General features: G+C 39.2%; 1 protein-coding gene across 7 annotated transcripts in view; it reads left to right on the top strand.

The window, feature by feature from the left end:
* Positions 1–24,917, top strand: part of CACNA2D3 (calcium voltage-gated channel auxiliary subunit alpha2delta 3) — a 396,747-nt gene that overhangs the window by 11,671 nt on the left and 360,159 nt on the right. For 2 of the 7 annotated variants that reach the window (XR_014854750.1, XM_085072724.1), the window contains exons 2-3: positions 16,720–17,931; positions 18,553–18,634. The exons of 1 other annotated variant lie outside the window; for it this stretch is intronic. Coding sequence is in view for 5 of the 6 variants with exons in the window: in XM_085072724.1 (XP_084928850.1) it covers positions 17,813–17,931; positions 18,553–18,634 (201 nt within the window). In the remaining variant the exon portion in view is untranslated. Of the gene's footprint in view, positions 1–7,013; positions 7,099–16,719; positions 17,932–18,552; positions 18,635–24,917 lie in introns of all 7 variants that reach the window. 4 more of the 7 variants (XM_085072721.1, XM_085072720.1, XM_085072722.1 and 1 more) reach the window with 4 other exon arrangements.

Raw genomic sequence — 24,917 nt, 5'->3', positions numbered from 1 at the left:
TTCTCTCTGTTTCTTTTGATGAAACTTCTTTTGGGATGTGAAAGGAGACTTATCAGTGAAATGGAAAATTTCTGGGCCTTGGCATGTGGTGACTCTGACCTTTATGAGGACATTGATTGATGTTTTGGATGACACTCTCCAGAACACTCTGCCAAGCAACCTTGGCCATTGTTCCCCAGAAGAAAAAGCCAGAAGAAAGCATGGGGGTGGGGTTGAAGCAGTGAGCTTGGTAACCCAAGAGAAAGTCCTGAAGCTGCTGCTCACCTTTCTGTTGGGGGCTCAAATCTTTGGGTCCTCAGTGACGTCTGTACTACAGTAATTATTTTTTTTAAACCCTTTTGATGAGAGAATAATTATCTGTTTATCCAGACAGATCAATTGAGTCTCTGTGGGGGAATGAGGCCTTTAGGTGAGATGCTGTTAAGAATGTGTTGCCATTGTCTTGGCCCCACACCATTCACTTGTTGTTTAATTCTACCCCACTAATTCTGTTGGCCATTCACATGTGCTGCCACCTGGCCTTCCTGTGCTTAGTGGAATAAGTGGTTTACCTGTGGGGAGTAAAGTCTGAATCAGTGCAACTTGTCTTGAGAGAGTGCAGGAACAGCCTGAGCTCTGCTTGCTGCTGTGCTGCCCTTACCAGGTTGCCATCAAAGCACACTTCTAGTGATACCCCTGTCTGCTATTTTCCCCCAGTCTCCTGCAAATCTGGTGCACACTTGCATGGCAAGAAATTTGATGCCTTGCTCCAAAAGAGTGGAGTTATTTGTGTGGTTTGGAAAAGGCATAGGCGAAACTAAGGCAAATTGGCTAGCTGAACTGTTTTCCGTTTAGCAGGTTGTTCTTGAGCAGAAATGAAGAGTTAATGACTGAGTTACACACAGGTTTGTGGTATCAAGGTTTAAAGGACTCTAGAACTCTTTTCTTAACTGCAAAGGAATTTTTATTAAAAGTAGCAGAGATTCTTGTGTTTTGTTTTCAATTTCTTCTGGGTTTCTCTGTAGTGTTTGAAGCACTGCATTGCTTGAGTGCTTTGCTGTGGAGACAGTTTAATGATTCAACTGTGTTTTGGTTCTGTGAAAATGTGGGAGTTTGGGAAAAGGAAAAGTCATTTAGATCTGTTAAAAGTGTTTTCAATAAATATTTACTGTCTTGTACAAAAGCTTGCCTCATCTAGCATGAGACTAGGGCTTTTCTCTACCTTTACTTCTAATAAAGCAAGGAGAATGTTGAGGCAGATTTCATAAATTAAAAAAATGGGTTATGGTTACAGTAGATGGAGGTCCTTTTGAGCATCCTTTGTTCAGCAGCTTCCAATAACATGGAGCCACAGTTTATAGTTCTAGCTTGGGGGTATTTTTTAATAGAAATTCTGTCATTATATAGTTTAATAAAGCAAAATCAGAGTCCACAAAATGTCAAGTTTTAGAATGAACGTTATATGTGGAAAAGTATGTATATAACCCAGTAAAACCTAAATTGGTTATATATCCTTAAAACCACAGAAAGCTGAGGTACTCCTCCCCTTTGGCTTGCTCATTATGTAGGAAGAATCTGATTTACAAGCTATGCCTATAACCAGCTGATTTCTAAAGGTCTTGCAGTGTAATATTTTATTCTTGTCACTGTTTGCAAGACTTACAGTGAATGAGACAATCTTTACAGGTGGTTGAAATACAGGTTGTTGAAAGTATATAATGGATTTTGTGTTTTATATTTTAGAAAGAATTTTCCCAATATAGTATGTGAAACTAACAGCTAGGTAGTTAAATAACCTGTAAGGAGGTCAGTGTGTGTGTTGGGTGGTGGTTTGTGGGCTGGGGTTTTGTTTTTTGGGGTTTTTTTGTTTGGTTTTTTTTGGGTTTTTTTGGTAGGTGTTGTAAACAGAGAAGAACTGAGACTGAAATGGGAGGAGCATGAAAATAACAATAAAAGCTTTTGCAAAATACTGGTGTATTCTCTAAACTCCTTATCTTAGCAGAAAAAGGAAAAACAGAATGTACAGCAGGAAAAAGTGAACAAAAGCATAGGTAAAGGGCAGATTATTTGGTAAGAAGTTAAACTGCACATGGGAAAAGCAGAGAAGAATCTTGCAGCAAAAGATGAGTGAGGTATCCAAGGGTTAATGAAACAATCCAAGGTCTGAGAAGTAGGAAATCTGGTCGGAATGGTGTAGTTGGTTTAGTCAAAGCCAAGACTTGGAGCATGTCTTGTGCAGTGTGCTGAGGCAGATGCTGATGTGGACTTACCCTGGCAGAAAGCATTGAAGTGAAGTTTAGCTGTTGCTGGATCTTGAGAACTGCTGTTCTCTGTGTGTCAATTCATTTACCTCCATCCTGACAGTTTGGGTTCTCCATGCATGAGGAATTTGCTGGGAAGGGTTGAACTGTGTTTGTCTACAGTGCTCAGTGTTGGGGATTTTTTGCTGGGGAACCAGTCTAGTAAATATTTCTTAATCTGCCCGGTATACACCATGAGAAAAGAGATTTTCATGAACAAAAGCCAGACACAGCTCTCCAAACCAGCCTGTAGCACAGATGGGCACTTGGCATGGAGGCAGCGATGTTTAACGGGCGAATTCGTATCCTGGAGACTTGAATGCCCTTTCCCAAAGGGTTCATATGGTGTAATTTTTTTTTTTTTTTTTTTCCCCTGCTGAGTGGTGGGGGGATGGTCAGGGAGCCAGTGTGGTGACTCCCTGAGGCCTGTGTGCTGCTCTTCTCTTGAACCATTGCTAGATTGACTGTGCAGTAGGATGGGTGCTGGCTGGAACATGGATGTGCACTGTGCTGTCCCTGGGTTCAACAGGACTGTCCTGCATTGTACAGCATTTTCTTTTTCTTACTCAGTCCCAGAATAGGTGTGAAAGCATCTACAAGGCATGCAATTTCTTTCTGAGTCTTCAGTCCCAAAAGTTTGAAATAAATCACAGGTAATGTCAGGAAAGAATAACTTGTCTTTCTAGTCAAGTCCTGGGTAACTGTACTAATATCTCAATTACAGAACAGGTATAATGACAGGGCACAGAATAAAAGCTGAAATCCATGAAAAGAATCAAATAGCTTTTATTATAGTGTGCTGTTTTGCTTGGATTTTTACCTTGTAATGGCAAGGTTTCCAGCAGTGAAGATCTTTTCAATTGGTGGCTTCAAAGTCCTGCAAGTTTTAAACAAAATTTCCTTTTTATTGATATGGCAACTCCATAATGTGTTTACCCTAACTAGCTATGTATTTATCTGGCATTACTCCTGGTTTACATATTTAACATGAACTGAGAGGTTATTCTATGTCTTCTAGGGTCTCATTCTAGAATAATTCCATTCTGAAGGTACTCAGCTGTTGAAACTGGAAAGTACAGTGTCTTTTTGACTAGTAAGTAAGTAATAGGCTTTTCTTGATTTGAAGGTTTACCAGCCTGCTCCTTAGAGACTGACACAATTGATTCGTCTCCTGTGGGCATATAACTCTTACTAGTACCACTGTTTGCCACTTTACAATTTAATTAACTCACAGTTGCCAAGTATTTTTTTAAAGTAGCCTAAGGCTTCAGCTAAGAAACACGTAAAATATGCTCTACTAATGCCACCTGCTGATGCTGAGAGTACATATCTGCCTGCAGTTTCATTTCATGCAAAGTTTTTATGTCATTCTGTATACATGCAATTAATAACTTCTTGTATGCTTTGCCACAGTGTTACTTTAGATCCATAATAATGAATTTGTTCTAGCTCTTACTCCTGTGTGCAGTAATTTCACTTAAGCTCTAGTCCAACTCCAAAGAGTAATTCTGGTAGTTAAAAACAAACAAAAGGACCCAACTTAGTTCTTGTTCTCCCCATTGTGTACTAGTTCCATGCATAGTTAAACTTCAGACTTCAAATAAGCTATTCCTAACACTTTTATAAAATGCATCATACTGTCTCAAAAATTTAATGTGTCAGTAAAGGTATAAACTCCTGGGCTTGTGTGTGACACAATGTGGTTGAACTTCATTTGTCTGGCTCTTGCTGTCCTTGTTGCAGAGGACTTGTGTACAACCTGACCCTGGTGATCAGCATCTCAGGGGTGGTAAAAGAATCTCTTTTGCTGGAAATAGTTTTCCCTTTTCTGATTGATGCTGGCAGGCCTGCCAGCTGCACTGAGAGTCAGGATGCACTTACACTCCCCTCTTTTTAGGACATGTTTAGCAGTGGATTGTTTTGGTTTAAAGCCTTGTGTTTGGGTTACTCTCCTTGCACAGTTCATTGAAATAAGTGCTGGAGTTACATTGTGTCAACCTGGACACAAATGGTGTTCGAGTGATTCTGGGGGGGACTGTGCAGAAGGAGGGAACACTTTACAAGTTTGAGTTACTGAAAGTCTGCTTTTCACATTACCCTCCACTAAAGGCATGGTTTGGGACTTGGGGAGGGACAATTAGGATAGACTTGAATGTGTCAAGCACTGGCTTAAACTGCTGAAACAGAACTAATACCACTTAAGGTGGAAAAAACAGCTAAGCTATTAGCACTATTAATTTATTTCTACAGTAGCATCTCCTCAGGTTTGACAGGCAGCTCTGTAAATTTTGCATCTGCTGGTTTCAGCCACAATCTTATCCTTCACCTTTATAACTATGGAAACAAGTAGTAGCTGGAACAAGATGTGCTTCTTGGGTTCAGTGGGATTTTAAAAATATTTAATTTCAATTTATGATTAGTTTCTCTGGTCAGTCTTAACTGAATGCTATGTTGTCCCTGTCATAGGAGCATTTCTTGAGCTCATCTGATTCAAGTGGCTGCCATCAATATAACTGAGAATTTTATGTTTATATACCTTTCTTTTCACTGTGTGTTTTTACTCTGAGTTGCAAATGTCCCAAATTTTTTTTTTGCTCCTAAGAGAATAACTGATCTCTCTCTGTGTTCTCTTGTGGGTGTTGGGGCACATATCTTTGCCTGTCTCAGGTGCTGTGCTCCAGCCCTGTGGGGCAGCCCATTTGTTGTTTTCCCATCCTGGCTCTTATTTCCCATGACTGTGACAAAATTCTGTTCTTGTAGAATATAATTCCTCTTGATTGTTCTTCATTGTTCTTCCTCTAGCTGCCTTTTTCACTAATTTACAGTAAGAAAAGTATTTGGACTTTTCTTCTGCATTATCTCAGAAATGCTTGTTTTGTGGCTTAAGGTACAAAATTGAGTCAAGACCTCTGACTGGCACAGTACAAAACCCTTCATCAAATGCAGTAGTATCTCACTTAGATGGCCTTCCTGTGCAGAAAGGTGAGTTTATTTAGCAGGGATGTTGAAGTTGCTTATATTATTCTTTGTGTACTTATGAAAGTGAAAAATGTCACTGACTAAAAAATGCGTCATGAGCTTAATTTTTCTTTTCTCATGCAAAATTGTAATTTACTTTGTTGGTTTTTTGGTGAGAAAAATGTTTTTTATTTTTTTTTGTTTGTTTTAACTGAAGGTATTAAGATCAAAAATGAGCTTTTATTTTGGTAGACAAGTGCTTATCTGTAAGTTAAATTTTAAAGCTATCTTAATCCCTGAAAAAGGAGCAGCTAAGGAAAGGAGGAGAAGACTGAGTTGAAGCTGTTTATCTTATGTTAGCAGGGGCTTTGAGAAGGTGATTCTGATGTATTTTAATTTTTTGAAATTGTTGCTGCAGTAATCCTTTTCTATTTTAATTTTAGATGATGCATGTGTGCACAGAACTAACAGCATAAGTTTCTGTGTTTTAAAGTCCCTGGTTGCAGCTACTTGAACTCCACTTCTCTATCTGATTCTTATCCTCTCCTCCATCCCACATGCCTCTGAAGAGGACTGTGACATGCTGTAGCAGCTGTTGAATATAGTTGTTAAAGGATATGTAAGCTGAGGAACTATTGCTGTAGCACAGCAGGAGTCTTTATATGCTGTGGAGACCTGCTGCACTCACACAGCTACCAGGCAAAGATCATGTCATTTTAGAACAACATCAGAAAGGAAAATAGTCCTAAATGATTGATTTGGCTAATATTGAAAAGTAGAATTAAGAACTGTTACAAAAGGTCTAAACATAGCTGCGTTTTACTTTTCAGTCTAACAAGGGTAGATTACTGTTCTATCAGAGCACTTCAGAACAGCCTCATTCTGATAAATCAGATGAAGTTGTTATGTAGTTTCCCAATATTTAATTTTGAGAAGAAAGGCTCAAAAGTGTGGTACAGAGGAAACTACATCTGATCTGCAGGTGCTCCCTAGTGAATGATACTTCATGTACGAATGTGTCAATAAAAGTCCAAGATATAGTAAAAATGTGCTTGCCCAAAACTGACAATGTTCAGATGTGTGCAAAAATCTATCAAATTCCTTCTAATCCAGAAATCACCACCCAGTTTGCTGGCTGATATTGTAGGCATTTTTGAACATTGCATGCTTACTAACAGAAGGCTCAGCCAGCCTCACGTAGCCTGTGAACTCTGAACTCAGTAAGTAGAGCAGATGTTTCCTCTATCAAGTTTTCATTAAATTTTAAAATACATATGCGGGTTTGTGGTGTCAGCAAAGAAAATAATTTCTCCTGGCAGGATTCAGCTTCAGGACTTTGTGCTCTAGAATAACCCTGCTTGATCAGGTAGGCTGGACCACTGTGGTCCCTCCTAACCTGACCCATTCTGAGACTCCAGGACTTCAGTACCTGTGCTGGTAGATTGCTACTCCAGCCCTCCCTCTGGTGTTGTTTATATAACACAATACTGATTAGCCAGGAGCTGAGGGCTCTGCTCCAGTGTAGGCAGACTTAGTGTGTGTGAAATCTGTGAAGCTGATGATGATCACAGTCACAGCACTTTCAGCACAAAGGGTTTCCCTGCCCACCACAAACCACTCTCAAGCTCACTGCACATCCCTTCCTCACCTCTTGCTGAGGCCTGACAGGCTGGCACAATGGCAGATTCTGCAGCTGGTTTCCTTTAATGAACTGGAAATGGCATTACACGGGTGCAGGCTTGGTGTTAACCCGTGATTGATGTGTTATTTCACCAGGTAACTTCCTCTGTGCGTGTATTAGTGCAGAACAGACGCGTCTCGCTGCACACAATGGCTTCATTTTTCACTAGGTAAATATAATGTGAGTAATTGCAGTTCATTATGTAAATACCTCTGTATGAGACTTTTATGGAGTACTAATGGATTTTGCAGAATATTTTTCTCCTATGTAGAATGCTGTTTTTTAAAATGAGGGAACAGTGTCCATTGGGAAGAAGACTTCTAAACCTGCAATGTTTTGTTATAACTTGGTCTAACTTGAAGAGAAAAATCCTTCAAAATACAAACATTTTTACTGAAAGGTGAAAGGCTATTTGGTGTGATAACTGTATTGTTATTTTTCTATTTGTTAAGCATCTACATCATAGAAGATGAGCAAGAGTGGAATTTAAAAGAAAGGAAACCTACTCCCCTAAACAAAGGGAAAGAGATAGGAGGGTTAAGAGAATATGATGGAGAAGAGGAAAAATTGAGGTTTAAAGCACAGTTGTTTGTGGTAGTATTGGAAAGAGGTCTAAAACATAGGAAGCCTCTTTGTAAATCCTGAATTTATAGGATTTATTTTAAGTATTTCTCTCCCTGTATGTGTGTATGTTACTACTGGTACAGAGATAACAACAAATATTTCAATATAATAATGGGAGAGCATTCCAGTGTGAAAATTGGAACAGATCTGTTGGTGAAGGATCATTAAGAGTGAAATATTAAAGAACTAAGAGATATCCCTGTTAACCTGATATTTTTTCCTGATAGTATGGTTTTAAATCCCATCTTGTATTTAACTGCAGCTTTCTGCCTAAGTTTTGCATTCTGGAATGTAGAAAAAAACCCAGTCAAATGAAAAAAAGAACTGGCAACTCTTATTCCTCAGGTTGCAGTGTTTTGGTTTTTTTAATGAAGCTTTTCTACTTGGAAGAATGTAGAATGCCCCTTGTTTCTGGGCACGAAAAACTGAATGTCTGAAAATATTGAATTTTATTTCTGTTGGGCCATTCTGTTTTGCAAATGGAAGAGTCTTTGATCCTCACATTGACTGATGCCACCAAGATGCAGTCATGTCAGTCAGCTCTGTGAAAAAAGGTGGCACAAGTTTGTGAAGACAGATCTTTCTGTCATGTCCTGGTGAATTCCAGCCAATACTGTAACATATCTGGAGGTCCCTGACAGGCTTCCAATCTAACAATGTCCCTAAAATATCGACGTATACAGAACGGAAACCTTTGTGTGTTTCTGCTCTAGCTGAGTTCCCTGCATACTGAACAAAAACCGCTAATGAGGAAAATAGTTTCAATAGAGTTAGAAAAGCAGCTCAAGTCTGTAAATGAATGAAAGGAAAAGCCAGATAACACAGCTGCTCTATGTAATGGCTAGCCTGTCTTCAAACAACTCGACTGTGAAATGATGCAAGCCTTGAGATTATTACTTTTCCCCGTTGGCAATTTGTATTCTTGAGCAGCGTGTGCTCTACTGTATTTCAGTCTCAGGATGGGGGTGGCAGGATGCTGAGGGGTGCATATTGTGCCAGTTGTGGTAAATAAGGGCAATTAGGACACTCAGTTTTTTAAAATAAATCCCTAGTCACTTCATCTACACTTCTTCAGAATGCATAACACCAGCTCTCTGGGTAGTACAGGAAAGGCAAGATGCCCAGAAAGATGACATGTGTTGTCTTCAACTACTGCAGTTCCCTGCTCTTACAGCTTCAAGAAATATGTAACTGCTGCTCTAAAAAGTGCTCCTTGAAGTGTTGGCTGTTGTCAGATCTGCCTCTTGCTGCCAACAGGCTGTGGGATCAGATGTTACCCAGGGTGGTGTGAAAGAGTTCACTTGGCTAAAGGGCTGTAGTTGACACTGTGTATCTGTAGGTTAAAGACTGGGCATGTCCTGGTTGTATCCAGAATAACTAAATACTGTCTTGGGAAAATGAAACTTTTTTTATTTAGTTGATTTGGGTGAGCTTATCTCTTCAGAGATCTGCATTTTCTCAGCTGTGTGTTGTGACTATCTTGGTTTGCCTGGGAGTAATTGGTTTAGCAAACCTACCAGACTCCTGACTGCTGGGACAAAACTGTTGGAAAGAGGTGCCATTGATGTGTTGTAGTTTTCCTTGATGACAAAAATGCCATAGTATTGCTTTACTTTGGCAATTAAAAAAAGGTCTGACTTTAGATTTTAAAGCTTGAAGGAAAGTAAGGATTTTCCTAGGACAGCTGCTTGGGAGGAGGATTTTAAGCAGTGTGAGTAGAGGGTACCTCAGGTGGAGATTCCCTGGTGAGGAGGAGTAGCCCAGGGAATCAACAGTGCACTGCTGAGGGGGTCAGGGGGCTCAGTGGGTGATGGATGGCAATGGTGCCCTCAGGGGCTTGTGGCTGTACCACTTGATTATGAGGTAAATGTCTCTAGAGCACAGGGCATCACTGAAAGGAGGCTTTTCCTGGAGTTCTGGAGACTGAATGGCTTCTGCGATTCAAATTTATGGTAATTTGAGAGAGAACTGAGCAAATGCTGTGATTTGATGGCTTTCTCTTCTCCAGCAGTCTGTAGGAATCAGAAGGGTATCTAGGATGAAATAGCCTTCATTACATTTCCAGAGGACGGAAGCATGGAATTGAGGGATCAAAGTAGTTGGAAAACTGTTGAGGGAGTTTGATGTGTTTTTGTGAGAAAATGGGCAACACCTCTCTGTGGTTTGAAAAAGCAGGACTTGCAATAAATAAAGGTGAGAACTGAAAACAGAGACACACAGCAATGGAAAACAAACTGATGGGAGAATAAATTGTATTGGAGGAAAAATAGGAAGCCTTCTTTTACAAGTACCAAATTAAGTATCAGGTTGTGTAATGCTCGGGGCAGCTCTTGGGGTCTATGTCTTAACATTTTTTTGGTGTCACTGGCCTTTGCTCAAACACTGCATTGAGTCCATTATCTAAATCTAGTTTATTGGATCCAATCGAAGATCAAGCAAAAGTGTTTCCATGGCATAAAAACCCCCTAAACCAAACCAACCCCCTCAAAGCCTCAGCCCTCCAACACACAAAATATTGGGGTGGGAAAACACATGATAAGTTTGAGTCAGAACTTCTTTTTTTTTTTCTCTGTATTTTTCTTAAATCTATCTAGTGTTGTGTGCTTATAAGTAAAATTTTAGTATAAACTGGTATTTGTGGGTGATGATTTTTTCCTTTATATGGATGGAAAGGATGACTATATTATGGCCTGAACTTGTTAGTATTAATGTTTAAAATGGAGTGATGCATTAAAAAGTAATAAGCACAGCAGTCTGAGTGTGTCTGTTGCAATGTTAGTGACACTATGATGGATTAGCAGTCTGTAAAATAGAAATGCATGCTCTGGCAAATATTTTACCTAACACTTATTAGTATATTTATGGGTTTCAATTTCACTTTTACTTTGCATCTTTTAAGCATACTCATGCTTTAATATATTTTAAAAAACCACAACCCAATAAATCTGCTGTTCTTCTGCAGGTGAATCTGTGAACTTTCCATGATATGTAATGTCAAGTTATATTATTAAAGTAGAAATACAGTTTGAGCATTATACACAAGCCAAAATTTGAAACTCTGGAGTAAGAGACTATCTTGTTGTTTTGGTATTTTTCCCTGTGATAGGGTATTTTGTGTGATGCTGGAATAATTCATTATGCCCAAGTCTGCTTTTACAGTGACTTAGAGTATTATAGCACTGCCCTAATAATTGTTTCATCTGCCTACAGCAGCCAGGTTTCAATTATTACTCACCAGAACAAGTAGGCACTTGCACTGGTGGGGAAAAAATGCAATCTTAAATTTGGTTCTTACTCAAGGTGACAGTAACCACTTAAGAAGTGAGTCTTGATTTGCATAAACCAGCAACTCTTTTAAATAGGTTTTATCAGGCTGCTATTGTGACCTTAAGACAAATAATGACTTGCTTACGCTCTTCTTGAAGATAAATCAATTTCAAACTCTGAAAAGTTAAGACATTTACTTAGTGCTTCCTGATGTTATTTTAGACCTTATTTCCAACTTTTTGCCTTTTGGTAATTCCTGCTGGCCTTTCTCTGCAATTGTGATCAGATATGTAAGTCTAATAACCTCAGAGGACTCTATATTCTGTTGATTGTATGTTTTTTCTTTATGCAATAATTTAATGGAATTCATTACCACAGTGTGTTACCTTTTAATACATAAGTCCTTTTGAGATAACGGATTTTTTAGGTTCAGTCAATGTTCACAATAAATGAAAAAGACTCAACAAAGTGATAGAGCAGAGGTGGATCACAGGTTAGCAACTGCTGCCATGGAATTATACAAAATTCATTTTCTGTAAGATCAAGAAGCAGCACTGTGGTGAATATCAGATGAAGAAACTGGCAGTTTAGTCAAGACTTCATAAAAGCCACATTCCCACCACAAAATTTCACACTTGTGATGCAGGAATTAATTGGAGAGTGACAGAATTATGGGCCTCTGAAGTACTTATAGCTTTATGTAATTGCTTGACATGGTACTGTTTCTTGGATCAAAAGCCACGTGATGTTTTTAGCTTGGCATATTTTTATCTTGAAAATAATTGCTTGCTGGTCCAAAGTTTGCAGGTTGCTGTCAGCTGAGTGGTTGGAAACTTGGCCTCACTGCCCACAGTGTGTCCATAGATGTCACTTCATCCCTTGCTGCAGAAGGAGCTCCTTTGGTGGCTGCTCAGGACCATTGCTCCTTCCTTCCTTCCTTCCTTCCTTCCCCCTTGAATGCATCATTTTTGGCACTCAGTGTTTCTGTCACCAATCCCACCAAGGTCTGAAGTAAAGACAATGTATTTCCTAACCCTTGAAGTTTGTCCTTAGGGCTGCAGCAAGGGTCCCTTCAAGTGGCTCTGAAGAATTTTTAAGGTTTGGGAGAACATTCACTGGCCATTATGACTAGGGTTTTACTTGAGAGTGTAAACAGTAATAGATTCACATTTAAATACCTCTAGTATTTTTTTTTTTAATTGTCAGAGAAAGAATGCTAGATAGGTTTGTTTCCTTACTATTCTGTCCATTATATCAGAGCTCTTAATTACAGTTTCTCATTTTTAAGCCCTATCTTTGGTTTGCAGGTATTTTGAATGTATTGAAAGCATTAACATTTACAACCTAGCACTAGCTTTGGGAGTAAAAAAATAGTTTATTTGCTTAGAGAAGAGTTCATTTCCCAGCATGAAACACTTGAAAGAAACCGAAGGCAGACTTTGTCTTAATAGTTGAAAATTCAAAATAAATGAAGCTTATGTAAAATGGCAGTAACAGACTAGAGCTACAGTGGACTGCTGAAATTGGATTTGGTTAGCTATAAACATAATTAGCTTAAAGCATTCTAGCTTGCCATGCAGTGTGAGCTCTCATAGGCTGCGATGTGATAATGCTTTGCTCTTTTGCATTTTAACTCCTTGTGGAGATTCAAAAGCCAGCTGATCTTAGGCTTTGTGGAAGCTAAATTAACCACGTGTTCCTTGGGGGGTTATGGCAAACTGTGAGCTTTATTGGGTGTTGAAGTGTGCTGAAGATAACGTGACAGTAACCTAAAATGCTGCACTCCCGACATACTAATTATGGTTGTATATTAGTGTTTTTAAAAACCTTTAGAAATTTGTATTTCTAGCCATGTAAAGGATTGATTGTATGTAAATATAGGCTGTGTGTGCCCTTAATACTCTCATAGATTAAATACTGCTGTTTGAGTCGACCTGAACAGTATACAAAACCAAGATGATCATATTTGAAAGTTGAGTCTAAAATACTGATGTGGTTTAGAATTTCTGCAGCATATTTATTTCTCCAAAACACTATCTCATGCCCATTATGTGAAATTGTTGATTTAAGCCAGCGAGTAATGCTGTTTGACCTCCATCTTTGTTGTCAGTGGGTTGGAATCTGTCAATAACTTGGCATTCCCACACCAGTGGAACCCTTAGGTTTATGCACGAGACCTCCATACAATTGTAGGAATACAGTACACATGTTCAGTCTCTGCAGAACAGGCCTCATGTGCAAACTCTTCCCCTCCTCAGATGTACAGATTGCTTCAAACTAGTGAGCCTGTGTTCTCACAGCATGCAAACACTGCTTGCTGAGTGCTTCCACCACGGGGTTGTTTCCAAATAATAAATTCAGAACCTTCAGATTTTGCCTTTTATCTGACAATCTCAAGCTTTGCAAAGCTGAGATAACTTTTGTTATCCCCCTACTTCTCCTGTTTCTATTTTGCACATGTAAGTGTATGTGAAACATAATTCTTGCACAGAAGTAAGGGAAAGTTGCATGGAGTTGTTAAAGGCTGGAAGGAGTTTCACCTTGGGACATGATATTAAATTGTTTATTATATGAGGTGGCTCCATATCCTTTCACTTTTTCCCTTTTTATCCTCCCACTGCCTTTATTTAAGGGAGAATTTTTTAAACAAAATATTTCAAACAATGGGGAGAATGGACAATTCAGTCTATTAAAAAAATTCACTTTGGAGAAAACATCTGAGGATTATAATCATAGTATTTAGAATTGCAGACAAATATAGCACAAAGCAAGTATTAACACCACATCATAGAGAGCAGTTAGGACTTTTCTATTTTTGCAGTATCTGAATCTTCTAATATACGTGGAATATAGATAAACTGATCTATTTCCTTTCTTGTATTCTTTTTTAAATATTAATTTCCAGTGGAGGTGGCTTACATCTTCAGTGATGCTTTTAGTACTTCAGCCTTCTGCATTTATTACTTCTGTTTAGAAGTCATTGTAGATAAGTTTCTGTAAAATGAAATACAATAAACATTTGTGTTAATTATATCATTTCCTCCTACCCTTCTCCCCTGCACCATATGTTCTCTTCTCTGTATGTCTATCTATTGACTTTTATTAGGGTTTGATATGTATCTAATCAGAGGCCTCAATGCTCTCCTGATGCAAATGTGACCCTATTTCAGCACCCTTTCATAAGTGTAAATATATCTGGAAGTAGAAGAAAAGAACAATGGGATTAATTCTTCAGGTAATTATTATGTGTGTTTATAATTGAGTCTTTGCCTTAGTCTGTAGTCTCTGCTTCAGTCTTTGTGTCAAATCTCATATTACCCTTTGCCCTTGACCTGGATTTTTTGTTTGTTTATTTGTGGTTTGGTTTGATTATTTTTTGTTTTTCCTCCAATCCCTTGGTGATTTTCTTGAATGTGGTCCCCTGAAAAACCTGTGGGGATTCATCAAGTTTCTCTGCCTCTGTGACTTTCTCTTCCAACATTTGATTCACACATCCAAGTTTTATTTCTGCTTTCATGGGGAAAATAGCTTCTTTCATTTTCTGTGAGATACTGAAATGCACCATTGTGCTTGGTGATCAAGGACACAGCAGAAAATTAGTTGCCATTTTTTATCCCTTAAAAATGGGAGGCCAGGAGCAGGGAGATGCAACTTAATGCACTTGTATGGGGAGCTCTACTTCTGAGACCAGTGGCATGTAAGTAGCTCACTTGCACTTTCTGCTGAGATGCACTTTGGTTTCAAAACATTTATTTGCTATGTGTGTAAATGTTTTCCTTCTCTGGTCAGTTATCTGTGCATACACTTTTCTAGTGGGACCAGAAATTATTCCAGATTCAGCAGTTGTCTATAACAGCATAAGGACTTGATAGGAATGCCACATTACTTCCAAAAGATAAATTCATTACTGTGCTGCTTTGAAACTTGGCTTTCTTCTGCCTTTACTCCAGGACATTACAAGGCTGTACCAAATAACAAAACACGTTGCTCTATCCTCAGTGTACAGGACTGAAACCCTTCAGGAGAGCTTACCACTTTTTTTTTCCTTGGTCCTTCCTTGTGTTTTCCTTGGTCCTTCCTTCTGTAAACTCACTTGAGGAAAGTTTCTGCATCTTTATGGGAACAATATGGGTGAAATGCTAACAAGAATTTTGAATCTGCTGTCAAGACTGCAGTGATCTGCATACCAGGAATGGTCAGTAGTGGTCAGGCCAGGACAGAGCTGCAGCCAGGCTGTGGTGTCACTCACAGTGCTTTGTGTGTGTTATGGTTCAGACTTGCTCTCCATTCACGGAATGGTCAGGAGGAGCTGATTTCCTGCACAGACATACCCAGGGTGCATTAATGAAAGATGCTGAAAGCACTATGTGGTATAGTATAACACAAGGATTTGTTAACACTAAAGGAGCTTGTTCTGTCAAGCAAAAATTTCTTCTCCAAGTGGATTTCTTAGACTAGCAATAGTACAAACATAATTTCTGTATTAAACAAATGTGAGTGTCTGGTTATGCACGCACCAGGTGCATAAACTGTAGGTCTGATGTAGTATTGAATGTATGATAAATGTAGCCAAAGTCAAGGTCTGAGTGACTTTATCACCTTTTCTTGCCAATAATGAATGGTGGGTTAAATACCTGTTAAATTTTGCTGGCCTCTTGAACACAGGCACATTGTGTTTGCTTTCAAAAAGTTTCTAGGGCTCCCAGCAATGCTTTGAAAAATGAAAGTAGCTGTTACTTGTCATCAGTGCACTGTGTCTGCTTGAAGCAGATAAGGATCTTAACATAAGAACAGATTGAGTCTCACAAAATGAGCTTATGAATTTACTTCCTGACAGTGTTTAGCATGTAAAAAGAAGTAAACAGCACAAGTATTGAGACAATCAACCATTTCTGTTTCATTCCTAGCTTTGAAAAGATACTGTTGTTTATGTAATATGTTCAAAGGAGCACATAATTGATTATATACTGTTAGTCAGCCATGTGCATTTTTACATTTCTGCCTGTAGGTAAGCTGAACACCTGGTGACATGGCAGCATGTTTGAAACGCTGCTTAGGAATTCCACAGTAACAGCACAGATATCAGGACTTTCAAAATGGTTGAGTAATACACAAAATAAATGTTCCTTTTAAGAAATTTTCCCTTATTGCCCTCGTATGAAGGTAATAATACAGAGAGAAATGTGATCTATTTACTGTTCCTGGTGGGGATGGCTGGTGGGTGGTGAAAGTTGCAGGGTGCTGTGCTACTCTGTTCTACGCAGTTCCCCTGTTAGTCTTTCTATCTTTAAACTTCTCGTTTCTTCTGAGAAAGCAGAAGCAGCTTTTGTCAGCCAGGTATTGAATAGAGGTTTTGATATTTAAAGCAAACTGTTCAGTGCCCTTAGAGATGTTAATGTGGAAAGAAATACAGGTACTACATCTCGAGTGCTGAGACAGAAAATGTCAAACAAGACAAGAGCAGTATACAAAGGCAGAATGAATATTTTGAGGTGTTAATTCTAACTACAGAGGGAAAAAACTAGAATTCTAGAGCGGACACTGGAGCTATATTGTAGGATGCTAGGATGACTCAGCCCATGCTCGGATCATGGTCTTGCCATACTTATTTACATTAAAGTTCAGTTGCTATTTTAAGTCTGTGCGTTTAGTAGAGAAGAAGGTGAGAAAAAAGCAGAAGGAGACGAATAAAAGCAAAAGGAGGGAGGGTAGATTTTAAAATGCAACAACAACAAAAATACCTGGACCAATCCCTCCTGCTCCGCACGCTGCTCTCTCAGTGGAGGAGCTTGTAATCCTATATTTGCTATATCAAGAGGATCCTTCTATGAGCACAAATTAATAATTTATTCATAGGCTGGAGTCAGCCCGCATTGATTTACTTATGCTGCATTTCTTTTCATTCATAAGCCTTTGCTGGTCCCGAGCTCTCGGAGAGTGACTCGCTGCAGTGCTCCGGCGTGGGAGGAAGCAGCAAACGCGCCTTTATGCACACGGACGTGCTCTCTATGACTCAATTAAATGTGCGAGGCTGACCTAGAGCCGGGGCTCGCTCCGGGAAGCCGCCGGGCGATGCTGGCTGGGCAGGCAGGCAGCGCCGCTCTCCTCCTTCCCTCCGCCCGCCCCGGTGCGGCGCCGCGGCCGGGATGCTCCGGGCACCGCGCAGCGCTCCGCTCCGGCCGTGCTTCGCCTCTCCGGGCTGTGTGACAGACAGACGCTTGTCATGCAGCGCTGCCCTGCCTGAATCGCTCTCCGGTGGGTGTGCGCGGCCCCACGCCCCCGCCCCTGCCAGCCCTGCCGAGCGCTCCCAAGCTCAGCCCCCGGCAATGTGCAGCGCTCTCTTCTCGCCTTCCTGGAAGGGCTCAACTACACTTTCGGCTCCTCCAGACTTTCTCTGCTTTTGCCGTGCCCTCCCTCTGGTCCAGCTCCTCCTGTGCCTGCCTCCCTGTCTCGGCGCTATCCCGTTAAAAGGCTGCTGCTCCTGCTCTGCTGAACCAATGCACTGGCTGGCTTGATCTGGGATGAAGGCTGCAGGTTATCGGCGAGGGAAAGGAGAGCTCTAGGCAGCTTTCCATTTGCAAAGTGAGCAGTAATTGCAAGAAGACAGCCTTCCCAGTTGGAATCAATAGTCTGCTTTCTTGCTGCTAAGGGCACTTTGGAGCAGCAGTAGGTCACTGAAGTAACTTCAGCACACTGCTGACTGCGGAGTTGTAAAGAACTACATGCAAGTGGCTGCAGTAGTGCTGGAAAACGCTTTGCTGTTACCAGGGACACAATAGTTTTCAAGTCATTAGAGCTTCGCTTCTGGTCCGGTCCTTCCATTATACAGGGAGGGTCATTCTTTGGAGGAATGAGGATGGAGCTGTGAATTTTTCTTTTCCAGTGTTGTTCTAGTGGAAGGGGGTGAGAGGGAGAAAAGAGGCTTTTAGAAGCAAAACCCCACTGCTGCTGAACTCGTCTTCACTTGAATTTCCCCAAACCTTTCCAGGCACAGAGAGGCACAATGCCAGAGAACCTGAATCTTCTTCGGGCTTCTGGGGGTATTTTCTTTATCTTCTGGACAGCTTTTAACACAGCCTTAGTGGATGTGGTTGGATCGGAGCAGCAGATCCCCTTGTCTGTGTAAGTGCTTTCATGCTATTCCTCTCAGGACCATGCTCAAGGATGAGAACTCAGCTGCTCAAGTTCTCCTGTTTTTGTATTGCAGATATTTGACTGTTCCAGGGCACCTTTCCTCCTCTGTCAGCTGTGTTTAAAGTGCTTGTCTCCAAGGAGCTTGGCACTACTTTGATTTTATTGTAGGAGCGTTGTGTTGGTGGAGTGTGTGGCCACTGAGTTTTAAGTGCTTGTGTTTACTGAAATTGATGCTGTTAACTCTTTCTCATGTGGGATTTCATCGTTCAGAACTGTTTTTGCCATTTTATCTGCTGCCTTTCTTTCAATGGATATGTGTTATGTTGTGCCAGAGCATGTTTCTGTACAAGTTAATTCCTTAAATTTCAGTGGTGCAGGTTGGTAGTTTGATATCAGAGGCCTTACCTTAGCACAGGGTCTAGTTTGTGCTTATACTTGTACAGCTTCACTGATCTTTTTGCTGCACTTAGGTTCCTTAGTGAGCTCTCTAATGCAAAATTGCTTGGATCCTTTGGAGTGCAGCTGAAGCTGTTACAGTCTCTGTTGCTTGCTATGACATGTGTATTACATTTCTTCCTGTCTCTTTTTTTTTTTTTTTTTTCTTCCCAGTGTAAAGCTCTGGGCCTCAGCATTTGGTGGAGAGATCAAATCTATTGCAGCCAAATACTCAGGTTCCCAGCTCCTTCAGAAGGTAAGGATTTCTTCGGTTGTAATAAGGAAGGTTTTAACAGAGAAAATGGAGGCAGATTTAATTTTTTAAATGAACAGGAAAGCAGTGCTGTACGTGCTTTTGTCCAAGATCTATTTTTGTATTGCATCCTAGTCCCTGATGACTCTTTGCATTGCACTGCACTATTTGTAGAGTCCTTGCTTAACCTGATATTTTTCTGTTTGGATGACTTTTTTTTATCATTGGAAAGTAAACTCCAACACTTATTTCTCAAAGCCTAGGCTTCAGCCCAGGTTGCGGGTGTTTAGTCTGGTTGCTGCATTGTGATAATGATGGTTCTGTGCAGAAACAGCTGTTTCTTGTGAAAAATGTTAACTTCATTCAAGCAGCAGAATTAGTGCATATTGTATTGTTTTCACCCTGGGCTGTGTGTACACAATTCACTGTATCAGGAGAAGGCGGCTGCACTGTTGTTTGTCATCTCTGCAGTTTTTACAATCCCATTATTCCCCCAATCATCTCAACCCAGTGCTGAGATGTATTACATCATTACAGATAAGAGGAATGAATGTGGTTATCTTCTTGCTCAGCTGCACAGCTGGGTAATAAGGGAGTGAAGTATAGCAAAAACTTGAGAAATTGGTATAAGTCTGCATAATTGGGGCAGAGGGTAATGAAAAAGCAGATTTGAGAATTAGGTATCTATCAAGGACTGTGTTTCATTTAAATATGCAACCTATAGTAAACTTCTGTGTTGCAGACAATTTGTGTTTACAACAGTTGCAAAAAAAATTATGAGAGACTAAGATGAGTATGTTAGATTGAGACTGCTATTTTGAGGCATTTAACATGTGATTCTCAAAATGCAATATGTAAATGGAAAAACATTGAGACGTTCACTGATTAAAAACACTCATTCAACCCATATATTAAATTTCTGCTGATTTTCATAGACACGGTTTTATAGTTCTGAGTAACACTAATTTTATTTTTTGTCTGATTGTGAAGGAAATTATTCCTTGAGCTTGTAGCATTTATTTCAAAAGGCTTATATATATGTGTGAAATTATATAACAGTACGTGTAGCAGCTGAAATAAAAAGCTTGTGCTACCCTTTAAAATGAAAGCAACTGGCTTCAGTAATTGCTAAAGACATATGAGTTCTTTAGCAGGTTCTGTTTTCTCAGATTTGTATACCCAGGACTGTAAACCATGAATTCCACTAAGCGAAAATACAGAGCTATTAAGAACAAAAATATTTGCGGTCTCTTACTGCCTTTCAAGGCCTTTAAATGGCTTCACTTCAATATGTTGGGCAAACTTTCATTTTATTCTGAAAATCTGGAGACTCAATATTTATTATACTTCCAGCTCATATTCTTTAAAGTCTGTGTAGTCTTACACTGTCACTCTTTTGTATGAACACCTTAAATTTATAAAGCAGATGGAGCTTTCAGTTTTGATTAGTTTATGACCAAGTATTATTAAAAATATTTTTTTATTGGGCCTTAACAAACAAGTATCTTTATTTAACTTTGGAGCTGCTCCATGTGCAGCCATTTTTGCGCAAAAATGGCTTTAGAAATGAAACCTACCCAGTACTGATCCCAACGGTAGGCAGAGGAATATGGACTGTACCGTGTTTGGCAATTGGGCTAAAATCCACAAAGAATCAGGATGGAATCCTTAATCCTCCTTCTCTTCCTCATAGTAGATGCTGCTGTCATCCCTTCTGTAATGTATTTTTTCCCTCTGAAGTAGCAAGATTGCTTCCTATTGGTTGTTATAATTGTAGGTAATTGGAAGCTATTCATTTTACCTTTTCATCAGCATCCTTTCTGTTTCACTAAGCAGTCTGTGCTCCTGTTTTTGAAGGTGGACAGTTTATATTCTTTCTGAGCTATTTTGTTTTTCTTTCTTGCTTATATTATGGTATTTCATTATTGAATGAAAGAGAAAAGACAAAACGCAGGTTTGACAGGTATTTAGAGCATTCTTATTCCTCTGTCATGTAGTCTATTTTTTTTTCCTTCTGGTTACAGTAGTTTTTACAAGATATCTGTTGCTTTTTCTTTTATTTTGAATTCCAAATGTCTCTGTCCATTTAAGCTTGCTATTTCCTGCTGTTGATTGTGCAAATGAGCCTGGATGACAGATGACTTTAGCATGTTTTTTTTTTTGTATTGTTACAAAGTATATTTCTTCTGTAAGCTTGTGTGAATAGAAACATCCCAAACTTCTAGGTTTGAAAGTATTTTCAACATGCAAAGTCAGTGACAGAGGTTGTCACAACAGTTAAGGAGGTGACAGCACAGGAGGGCTCTAAATACAAATGCCTTTTTTCCCACCCCCTCTCTCCCTCCCCACTAGCCAGGCATCAAGAATATATTTGGTATTTACTGTGAGCTCTGGGTGATCAGAGTCCGTGTCATTTTAAAGTCAAGATTCCACTTTTAGAAGCAGTGAGATTTCTGATATTACCGGAGGAACCCACATTTCCTGATTATGAATTAAGCACCCGTAAATGAGTGAAGATATAAAATGTGTGTATGGTTATGGATCTGGATAGTATGGATTCCTCAGTTGTCAACTGCTTTGGAGTGCCATTTAGCTTAATACAGTCTTGCTAAATGAAGAATTAATGTAAAGGTTACTTGATTCATTTTGTCAGCACACCCAGCAAGCGCTGCTTTCAAAGGGATGTGCTCACCATCGAGGCGTGATTGACAGTCTCTACTGCCCAAATGTTTTGCACATTAAGAGTCATTTTACCCACACTGAAATTTCGGTGAGCAGGTTAATTTGAGATAATCAGTAAAGAAAATTTTTGCCAGGTTATAGTTGTGAACATGGATGGAGTTATTGCAATTATTAAAGTCTTGATGTACTGCAAACATCAAATGGGTGACCAGCACTGGTGTCCTCTTGAGTTTGTAAAAGATGCAAAAGAATATTTCTGTTGCTTTTCGAAAGTATTTTTTAAAAAACTCACTGCTTCCCTTAATTGAATGTTTTATGATTTTATTTCATTATAATAATCTTACCCATGTATACTGTTGTGCCTCCTGGAAGTATCTGGGATATATGACTTTCCTCAACATTGACGTTAGGTGAAAACGGATGCTGCAAATTTCTTGGGAAATCATAGTTTGGTAAATATACTCAGAAATTATGATGAGCTTTTAAGCAAAATTAGCGCTTTAAAATGTTCTACTCATTGTTTTCAAAGAGATGGAAGATGATTAAGTGTACAAAAAATCATCCAGAAGCAAACAGGCCAGTATTATTCCTAAGTTGCTGACTTCTGGAGGCTTTATGGTTGTCATATAGATTTGGAGAAACTTCTTGATGCTGTAGAGATATTCATGCTCTTCACCTACTTAGCAAATACTACTGGGGCCTAAGAATTGACTCAGATTTTAATTCTCTTAGGTGGTGTTTTTTCTTCCTTAGACTGTCAAAAGACATCTGCCTCATTTGAATGTTGACACTTAGGATTTTTTTTTGCACACACTCTGTATTTAGATGCTCCTGTACTAAATATGAGAGTGTAGCCCCCTGGCAAAGCCAGGCTTCAAATATGGGATGCAAAGCAAGGGTTAGGTGCCAGGAACATATTCACTTCAGCTGCTGCAATTAGAGTTTTGGAAAAACAGACTTTGGGGAATGCTGTTATACTGTAAAGCTCTTCTTAAATCAGTGCAGTGTCTGTCTGAAAATGCAGCATGGTCCTTGCTTTCTCAGGTTTCTTTTGACAAGACTACTCTTTTTAAAAAATACTCTGAGCTTTGGTAATCCTTCATTTGCTCCTGCATAGTCAACATTGTTTTATTGCAAATATAGGAATGGTTTCTGGGTGCAAATGCCCTTAATTTCTTGGTCCTTCCATAAAGGTTTCTTCCTGACGAGAGGCTGTTGAAGGCTCCCTCCGATTTTCCTTATGTAAGTTGTCTGCCGGAGCCCTCGGTGTTATGTAAGCTCTGCCTGCCTTGCTCTGAAGCAGTTTGGAGTTTGCCTCTGCCTGCTCCTTTCAACACATCCTTCATTGTGTTGGGAGCTCTCAAATCAGTGTTTTTACTCAGAGCAGGTTTTTCAGTCAGGAGAGCCTTCCTGCTTTTAAAGGTGCAGGATTGTGTTTTATCTCCCTGATGAGGATGGGCTGTGCTGGATCTTGGTGGTTTCTTGCAACTGTGGAAATGTCAGTGCCAAGAGAATATACAGGGTGATTTAGATCAATTAGCAGTCAGCTGGTGAATCTGATTCATACAGAACATCTATCTTTAGTTGAAATTGTATAATAGTGACTTAAATGCTCAGACAAGTTTAGTCCAATCATCTTGACATTAATTGCCTTTCTTTTATTCAGCCTTATGTTGGTTTTGGTTTTTGTAGGCTGTTTCTTCTCTTGAGACACTGCAACTACTGCTTTGAAGGAAGGGTCAAGTAGGATTGAGACCTGCAGTTTAAAGGATAGGCATGGACTGACTTTTTGGGTATCAATTTAAACTTTTGCCAGCTGATAAATCTAAAACTGAAAAGCTAATACTGTTTTCTTTTTCGTATCAGAGACAGGGAAAAATTATCAGTAGAATTTGTCAATATATGACTTTGAATCAAAAAATACAAGAAATCCCATCAAAAGAAACACCACTACCCCCTGCAAAAAAATCCAAACCAACAGCAACAACCCACTGCTCCCCACTGACCAAACCTGACACCTAATCCACAACCCAAATTTAAAACCTGACCAGCCAGGTAAATGGTGTAGAGCTTACCAAAAACTGCATTCAGTTAATTCACTTGAATTTGAACTCCTGGCATCTGATTTATTTAAAATATCTCCTAGCACTGACTTAAAATCAAACCTTAGCAAATATAATAAATATACACCTGAGAATCTTAAACCAGTGTAATTTTGATGATTAATGCAAATGATGTTTTGGAACTTGCAGAGCTTGAATCTCCATCCCTCTTACTTCCACAGATGTTTGGGCTACATGAATGACAAAGTTATTCCCTATGCCAAACTAGGTACAGAGCATTTCAATGTGTTTTGAAGTATTTAATGTTACCTGCAGACATGAAGATGTAAATTCTTCTGGGTAGAAGATTATTCTTGAATAAAGTTAAAATCTAAAAAAATCAAACACATTGATACTCTACTAATGTATTTGGTGGGAAAACCTGCTGGGTTCCATGCTAATTTTCAGATAGTATGTTGATCTGTAGAGGAAAAGATCAGTCTTATCAAACTTTGAATACTTCTCTCTTACTCCATAACAAAAGAGAACTTGGCTTTCTTTTTTGTAATAAGGTTCTGACTTTTCTGGAGGTATTGGAATATTTTCTTTCTCTTCACTGAAGCTAGAACTGTACCTTGAATTATCTGTGATTTGTACTCTCCTCTCCTGTTTGAATGTTATGGCAGGAGAGTAACAATTCTTTTGGTTTTGATAAGTTTTTAAAATGTAGTCAAATCTGCTTGAACATCAATCATCAGGTGTTAGATTTCACTTGGTCTAACAGGAAAGCCATGCTGAATCCACACTCTGCTTCCACCAGCACTCAATTTTGCAGCATCTTCTGTGTCTTTCTGGATTTTGCAAAAAGTGTGTGATCCTCTTACTTGTATTACTGAAAGTGAAAATGATCTACTGTCAGCATGCCATAGAAATGTGAGATGTCCTCAGTAAGTTCATGATACATGCATTACACTTTCAGTAATGGCTCAATTTTCATATTAAAAGACATCAATCCAACTGGAAAACATCAGATCTTGAAAGGAAGGGAATGCTAATTCCCTTGCTTAATGCATTTATGGTTGTTTGTTTTCACATCCTCTATTGGAAAATGCTTGCGTTTCAAGGTTAGAGGAGCTGCTCTCCATGCAAATTATCTTGACAGTGAAGGTATGTAGACCATGAGTAGATGGTGTATTGTAGTGGTGATTCACTTTTAAGCAACTGCTAATCAATACTCCACACTTTCAAATGTCATTACTGTTCTGTAGGGGACAGTTTTTTGTTGCTGATAAGTGCTAACACTTTGTACAACACAAATTATATATTGATAGGGTACATGGTATTTTAGTTTGTGTAGAAGCTTCACTGACAGGTTTTAATGAAATACAATGATTAATATGTTGTTCTTGTGAAGTTTCATTTTGCTTTTTTTATATATAATGTTTTTTGCAAAATTACACGGATGTTTTTATGATCCTGTTTAACATCTGCTCAGTTAATTTGTGTAAGGCTGAAGCACTTTTTTAGAGTGTATGATCAAACGATTGAAAGATTTGTATTTA

Source organism: Lichenostomus cassidix, chromosome 12 (genome assembly GCF_008360975.1).
Source record: "Lichenostomus cassidix isolate B80296 chromosome 12, HeHo_3.0, whole genome shotgun sequence".
Taxonomy (NCBI): domain Eukaryota; kingdom Metazoa; phylum Chordata; class Aves; order Passeriformes; family Meliphagidae; genus Lichenostomus; species Lichenostomus cassidix.
The sequence above is the reverse complement of the archived record's forward strand: the minus strand, read 5'-3'. Positions and strand labels throughout refer to the sequence as shown.